At 44.2% G+C, this 7,963-nt stretch overlaps 1 protein-coding gene across 1 annotated transcript in view; it reads right to left on the bottom strand.

The window, feature by feature from the left end:
* Positions 1-3,798: 3,798 nt before the first annotated feature.
* LOC121532273 (neural-cadherin-like) overlaps positions 3,799-7,963 on the bottom strand; it is a 93,387-nt gene continuing 89,222 nt past the window's right edge. The window contains exons 32-33 of the mRNA XM_041838119.1: positions 7,021-7,175; positions 3,799-5,367 (exon numbers count right to left, since the gene is read on the bottom strand). Coding sequence (XP_041694053.1) covers positions 4,723-5,367; positions 7,021-7,175 — 800 coding nt within the window. The 3' untranslated portion in view covers positions 3,799-4,722. The remainder of the gene's footprint in view (positions 5,368-7,020; positions 7,176-7,963) is intronic.

Below are 7,963 nucleotides of genomic sequence, written 5' to 3'. Positions count from 1 at the left end.
CTCAATCAGAAAGATTTCTGGCTCCCAGGTGTCTTTTATACAGGTAACGAGCTGAGATTAGGAGCACACTCTTAAAGGTAATGCTCCTAATCTCAACTTGTTACCTGTATGAAAGACACCTGTCCACAGAAGCAATCAATCAATCATATTCCAAACTCTCCACCATGGCCAAGACCAAAGAGCTCTCCAAGGATGTCAGGGACAAGATTGTAGACCTACACAAGGCTGGAATGGGCTACAAGACCATCGCCAAGCAGCTTGGTGAGAAGGTGACAACAGTTGGTGTGATTATTCGCAAATGGAAGAAACACAAAAGAACTGTCAATCTCCCTCGGCCTGGGGCTCCATGCAAGTTCTCACCTCGTGGAGTTGCAATGATCATGAGAACGGTGAGGAATCAGCCCAGAACTACACAGGAGGATCTTGTCAATGATCTCAAGGCAGCTGGGACCATTGTCACCAAGAAAACAATTGGTAACACACTACGCCGTGAAGGACTGAAATCCTGCAGTGCCCGCAAGGTCCCCCTGCTCAAGAAAGCGCATATACAGGCCCGTCTGAAGATTGCCAATGAACATCTGAATGATTCAGAGGAGAACTGGGTGAAAGTGTTGTGGTCAGATGAGACCAAAATCGAGCTCTTTGGCATCAACTCAACTCGCCGTGTTTGGAGGAGGAGGAATGCTGCCTATGACCCCAAGAACACCATCCCCACCGTCAAACGTGGAGGTGGAAACATTATGCTTTGGGGGTGTTTTTCTGCTTAGGGGACAGGACAACTTCACCGCATCAAAGGGACGATGGACGGGGCCATGTACCGTCAAATCTTGGGTGAGAACCTCCTTCCCTCAGCCAGGGCATTGAAAATGGGTCGTGGATGGGTATTCCAGCATGACAATGACCCAAAACACACGGCCAAGGCAACAAAGGAGTGGCTCAAAAAGAAGCACATTAAGGTCCTGGAGTGGCCTAGCCAGTCTCCAGACCTTAATCCCATAGAAAATCTGTGGAGGGAGCTGAAGGTTCGAGTTGCCAAACGTCAGCCTCGAAACCTTAATGACTTGGAGAAGATCTGCAAAGAGGAGTGGGATAAAATCCCTCCTGAGATGTGTGCAAACCTGGTGGCCAACTACAAGAAACATCTGACCTCTGTGATTGCCAACAAGGGATTTGCCACCAAGTACTAAGTCATGTTTTGCAGAAGGGTCAAATACTTATTTCCCTCATTAAAATGCAAATCAATTTATAACATTTTGACATGCATTTTTCTAAAAAAAAATTGTTGTTATTTTGTCTCTCACTGTTCAAATAAACCTACCATTAAAATTATAGACTGATCATGTCTTTGTCAGTGGGCAAACATACAAAATCATCAGGGGATCAAATACTTTTTTCCCTCACTGTAGGCGTACAGAGGCCCATTATCAGCAACCATCAGTCATGTGTTCCAATGGCACGTTGTGTTTGCTAATCCAAGTTTATCATTTTAAAAGGCTAATTGATCATTAGAAAACCCTTTTGCAATTATGTTAGCACAGCTGAAAACTGTTGTGCTGATTAAAGAAGTAATAAAACTGGCCTTCTTGAGACTAGTTGAGTATCTGGAGCATCAGCAATTGTGGGTTCGATTACAGGCTCAAAATTTGGCCAGAAACAAATAACTTTCTTCTGAAACTCGTCAGTCTATTCTTGTTCTGAGAAATGAAGGCTATTCTATGCAAGAAATTGCCAAGAAACGGAAGATCTCGTACAACGCTGTATACTACTCCCTTCACAGAACAGCGCAAACTGGCTCGAACCAGAATAGAACGAGGAGTGGGAGGCCCCGGTGCACAACTGAGCAAGAGGACAAATACATTAGAGTGTCTAGTTTGAGAAACAGACGCCTCACAGGTCCTCAACTGGCAGCTTTATTAAATAGCACCCGCAAAACACCAGTCTCAACATCAACAGTGAAGTGAAGAGGCGACTCCGGGATGCTGACCTTCTAGGCAGAGTTGCAAAGAAAAAGCCATATCTCAGACTGGCCAAAAAAAAGTGTTATGGACAGACGAATCGAAGTTTGAGGTGTTCGGATCACAAAGAAGAACATTTGTGAGACGCAGACCAAATGAAAAGATGCTGCAGGAGTGCTTGATGCCATCTGTCAAGCATGGTGGAGGCAATATGATGGTCTGGGGGTGCTTTGGTGGTGGTAAAGTGGGAGATTTGTACAGGGTAAAAGGGATCTTGAAGAAGGAAGGCTATCACTCCATTTTGCAACGCCATGTCATACCCTGTGGACGGCGCTTGATTGGAGCCAATTTCCTCCTACAACAGGACAATGACCCAAAGCACAGCTCCAAACTATGCAATATCTATTTAGGGAAGAAGCAGTCAGCTGGTATTCTGTCTATAATGGAGTGGCCAGCACAGTCACCAGATCTCAACCGTATTGAGCTGTTGTGGGAGCAGCTTGACCGTATGGTACGTAAGAAGTGCCCATCAAGCCACTCCAACTTGTGGGAGGTGCTTCAGGAAGCATGGGGTGAAATCTCTTCAGATTACCTCAACAAATTGACAACTGGAATGCCAAAGGTCTGCAAGGCTGTAATTGCTGCAAATGGAGGATTCTTTGACAAAAGCAAAGTCTGAAGGACACAATTATTATTTCAATTAAAATCATTATTTCTAACCTTGTCAATGACTACATTTCCTATTCATTTTGCTATATTTCCTATTCAAACTAATTTCATGTATGCTTTCATGGAAAACAAGGACATTTCTAAGTGACCCCAAACTTTTGAATGGTAGTGTATTTTGTTACTGTTCCAGGCTCTTTCCTGACCCGGCTGTCTAGTTAATGGACTAGCACTGTCCTGTAGTGGTCAATTGGAGAACTACATGCATGGAAGAAAGAAATCATGAGGAAATGTGATTCTAGTAAGTTACCACTAGATGGGAATATGGTAACAGGCATATTCAAGACTACAATAGAGACAGAAGACTGCTTGGTACAGAAATACAGGTTGCAATGTGTTACAGGAGCAAGGCTTATGTTACAAATAGCTACATAAGTCTTGGGGATGTTTGAACTTGAAGATGCTATTTCCGGCTGAATTATGCTTTTATATTTCTCTGGCTCCAAGGCTTATGGGTCTATGCATGTTTCAACACGAGGCCATTATGTGTGACATCACTGACATAGATAAGCATGTGTTCCATGTCTAGATGGCACATGTAAGACCTCTACAGCTCATGTTATGTATAACTTGTTTTATGCAGGTCGGTATACTTATCAACAGCAGCACCAGTGCTTGACTTGGGCAGGATCTCACCGGAGCTGAGTACCGCACCTCAGATCTTCTACTGCTTGAGCTCCTCCTGTTCCTCTTATAGAATATTAGCTCAAAAGTATTGTGGAGCACCTGCACCTAAATATAAACAGTACCTGCACCCAAAATGAGTACCAGAACTTATTTCAGTCCAAGTCAAGCACTGAGCAGCACTAAAGCAACATAGAAATAGAGTTACCCATGAGGGTGCGGTCAAAAGGGACTTGGTACATTCTAGTAATTATATTTCTATGAAGGCAGCACTGCTTCCTTCCCCTATGATAAGCTCCAGTTTCACCACCATTTAACTCAAGTCAGTCTGCCGGGAGCTACATACTCTTTAACTGCATGTCAGAGAAATCCAAAAGGGTCAGCAAGGTTTAGAGCAGGAATTAACTCATCATCATGATCATGATCATCCTCATCCTCATCATATTTAAATGTACTGTAGCCTGTTGCTAACTGCTAGAGTCACACGTTGGACATTGGAGTCATTTTAAAACCTTTGGAGCACAACGTTGTGTGGTGGTTGTGTGTTTTCTTGATTCTTACATTGTCCATCATGAGTCGGATGCTATGCTACCTTTTTGTAAAATTTTCACACCTTTTTCAGCTGAATTTCAGAGTTCTAACCAGGTCAACAGCACCTGTGTGCTCATGGTTGATGACGAGTTTGAGACAATACTCAGGGGAGTGAGGTAGTCATAGTCAGGATATTGGTACATACTGATCCTGGTTCTCAACCCACAAACTTTCCAGTCTAGACAAGTGGGTTTTAATTGCATATAATATTTAGGCGCTATTATGAATCAGTAAATAAGAGGTGGTGCATGACAACAAGTCTGCATTGACATACTTAACTTGCTGAGGAATAGAGGCATGCATTTACCCAACATAGCTTTTGATAAAGAAAATGGGTTGGTAAAAATATGAAATAAAAAATGTATCACAAAAATGAACCTCAAAGATAGTAATCGGCTTATTATCACAGACATCAATTTCTAAATGTTCTTCTGATTTCTGTATCAAAGATATTAATTTATTTAAAAGGAGTTAAATCAAAACAAACTAAATATTATTATTTTTTCTCACAGAAATTATATTACGATAATGATCAACAACAAAAAAGAACCCTTTTAAAAATCCGGATTACTTTTGCCTTCTTTTACATATGTTTTTGTGGGGTATATACATGGCATTGCCAATAAAATGGTGACTGCTTTTCCAGATTGGTCTTAAAATATGTAATATCAAAGATGTGTCACATTTTTGCCACAATCCACCCATGGAATACTTTCCAAAGGGATTACAAATCAGAAATGTAAATTTCTTAAATATTTGTTCTCATTTGGTTTTTCCCCAACACCATCTTTGGATCAATCGATTGAAACATTTCACAACTCCAGTCTCATCCGCTCTTCTCACAGTTGGGCTGCCCCTTGGTCTCCCTCTCCACTTCGTCCTTCTGTCCTTCTGTGTTCTTGGCGGCAGCAGAGTCTACAGCAGCGTCCACTCTGAGCTCACTGACTACAGCTCGTAGGGCTTTGAGGCTGTCCAGCCATGGGCTCTGGGCTCTCTGACGCTCCAGGCTCTCCTGACTCCCCTGAATCCTAACCTCTGACCCCTGACCTCCAGCACTGAGGGAACTAAGTGAGCGCACAGCCAGCCAACCATGCTGCCCCCTATTGGACAGGAGACGCGGTGAGGTCATGTAGCCAGGGTTGTCCAACAGGGGGCGGTCCGTGTCCCTTATGACCTCACACAGGTAGCGGGCCAGGTCCTGACTGGAGAAGGACCGGGACTTGTGCGATCGCCGCATGGCGAGGGGAGAGGGGAGGGTGGCCGACCCGGACGGAGGGTGGGCCAGGCGCAGGGCGATCGCCGTGCTGCCGTTTTTGGGTCCGTTTGGTCCTTTTGGTTTGGTCCCATTCTTGTGGTCCGGTGGCTTGGTCGTCTGAGGGTAGGAGATGATGCATTGTGGATAGCTGTATCTCAGTGACTGAGCTGGGCTGGGCTGCAGAGACCTCTGTAACTCCACCATGTTGAAGGCATTCTGGAGGGAGAGAGAGAGAGAGAGAGTGAGAGTGAGAGTGAGAGTGAGAGTGAGAGAGAGAGAGAGAGAGAGAGAGAGAGAGAGAGAGAGAGAGAGAGAGAGAGAGAGAGAGAGAGAGAGAGAGAGAGAGAGAGAGAGAGGGGGGGTGGGGGGGGTTACAGAGACACAGAGAGAGAGAGAGAGAGAGAGAGAGAGAGAGAGAGAGAGAGAGAGAGAGAGAGAGAGAGAGAGAGAGAGAGAGAGAGAGAGAGAGAGAGAGACAGAGAGAGACAGAGACAGAGAGAGAGAGAGAGAGAGAGAGAGAGAGAGAGAGGGAATAGTGAGTGAGTGAGAGAGAGAGAGAGAGAGAGAGAGAGGGAGAGGGAGAAGGAGACGGATAGAGAGACAGAGAGAGAGAAGAGAGGGAGACAGAGACAGAGAGAGAGAGAGCGAGAGAGAGAGAGAGAGAGAGAGAGAGAGATGAAGATGAGAGAGTTGATTAGAGATGAGCTGTTTATAAAGACTAATAGAAAACTCTCAACAGCAGGACATGCATTTATAATCATATTTGTCTATGAAAAATGCCAGTCTGCTATGCTTTTTATTTCTACCTAAGAAAAAGACATGCGGCCTAAGCACCAACGTTGGCAGCAACAGCCCCATTAATTGGCCAAACTTGTAATTAATTATCTGATTGCAGTTGGGAAAAGTGCTATTACCAGCGCAATTAAACAAATACAGGCATTATGGACTAATGGTAATTGTATCTGTGCTATTTATAGTGTCTGTGACAGCATGGGAAGCGCTATTGAGGCTATTTTCTTCTTCACGATTGGCTGATCCCTCCTGATGACCCGGTTGGACATGACTCCAACAGGGTCACCAGGAGGGATCAGCCAATGAAGTTGGAAGTCCCACCCAGTTGACTACATTACAATGGTGGAAGCCCTCAATGGTGCTGCCCATGCTAATACGGCCTTTAGGCCACTATCATTCTCTGTAGTATCTACTCACATCATTTCCTCTAACTGACTCTCCTAAGATCATTAGTTTGGTGTTCATTTCCAAGCATCTTCCAACACCAGTCCTCCCCTAGCTGTGCTACCAAACTAACACTTACTATGTAAACTGTGAATATCTTCCCACGCTTCCTTCGTTTATATAGTTTGTGTTAATCAATGATTTGTATGGTTTCTCCTGTGTGAGTAGTTGTACAGGTATGTGTCTGATGCATAGCTGTAGCTTTGATACTAATTGCCCTAAGGGAATCAATAAAGTTGTATTCTACTCTACTGTATTGCAGTGGTCTTATGAGCCATACTATTGACTCATACAACCACTACATAGACCTATAAGATATAGGTAGTTGTGCTGTGTTGAAGGACATACTTTTCCTCTACTGTCTCTGTCCTGTCTAAACAGCAGTAGCTGTATTGTACCTGCTTCACTACCTCCATCTGAATACCAGTGTCTCCTTGAATTCCCAATCATCTCCTAGCTCATACACACTATAGGCACTCCTGTATATGTGTATGCTTCACCCAGCCTATCAGAAGGTATGGTGAAGCAATTATTATACAGTTTAAACCGATCCCATCCTTTCTGTTCTACACAAGTGCCTATGGGGGTAACCAGGGACTCTGGCTTATTTTGGGATTCAGTGTCTATCTGTACCTGGTCCTGCTCCCCTCCGCCCTCCTCGTCATAGTTGAGCACGTTCTCTCGGATGTCCTCCCATTCTCCGTGGTGGGCTGATACGTGGTAGACGCTCTCCTTCAGGCCCTTGTGTCTCCTCCAGAAGGAGTAGAGGAACAGGCCCAGCATCAGCACTGGGGGGCGCCATAGAGCAAGTTAGGACAGGGGTAGAAGTCTTCACACAATGTTCCATTTCATTTACATTTTAGTCATTTAGCAAACGCTCTTATCCAGAGCGACTTACAGTTAGTGAGTGCATACATTTTTCATACTCGAACCCACAACCCTGGCGTTGCAAGCGCCATGCTCTACCAACTGAGCTACAAGGGACCACAATTCCATCAATTAAAAACACTATAAAGAAATCAGTGTCCCAGACAGAGTCAGCAACTATTTGTAATAAAGAAGTTAAAATGGACTGTGAAGGTGATTGGGGGCGTGGGGTGTGGTACCCGATAACCACATTTTGTGCCTCACTTCTTAGGGTACAACATGTCCGATAGATGGGCCAACAACACAAAATGGACACCTTACACCCAGATATGGGATACACAATAACTCTCGATACCAGCCTTTCTTTGTAAAAAAGCAGTATAGTGTAATTGAGAATGGGCAGGGTTTGTTGCCTTTCCATCACATTGCTAATCTGCATTTATCCAGTCCTGTAAGATCAATGACGACAAAGCACTAGAGATACATCCTTCTGTTGTGTTTTCTATCCTATCAAAGATGACGCCCCTTAAAACCCTCAACCCTGTTCACAGAACCTACACTCCCTGAAATGTTGTGAGAGCGTTGTAGGAATGCTGCTGAAGCACTGACATCAATCACATCTATTGTGTGTTGAATTATACAGTATGTTGCACTGACCTTTAAAGTTAATTAATCTCAACCAATATTTATTCTCCTGTCTGCCATCTCT

The sequence above is a fragment of the Coregonus clupeaformis genome, chromosome 19 (genome assembly GCF_020615455.1).
Source record: "Coregonus clupeaformis isolate EN_2021a chromosome 19, ASM2061545v1, whole genome shotgun sequence".
Lineage (NCBI taxonomy): Eukaryota > Metazoa > Chordata > Actinopteri > Salmoniformes > Salmonidae > Coregonus > Coregonus clupeaformis.
Note: the sequence above shows the minus strand (reverse complement) of the source record. Positions and strands in the feature narration are given on the sequence as shown.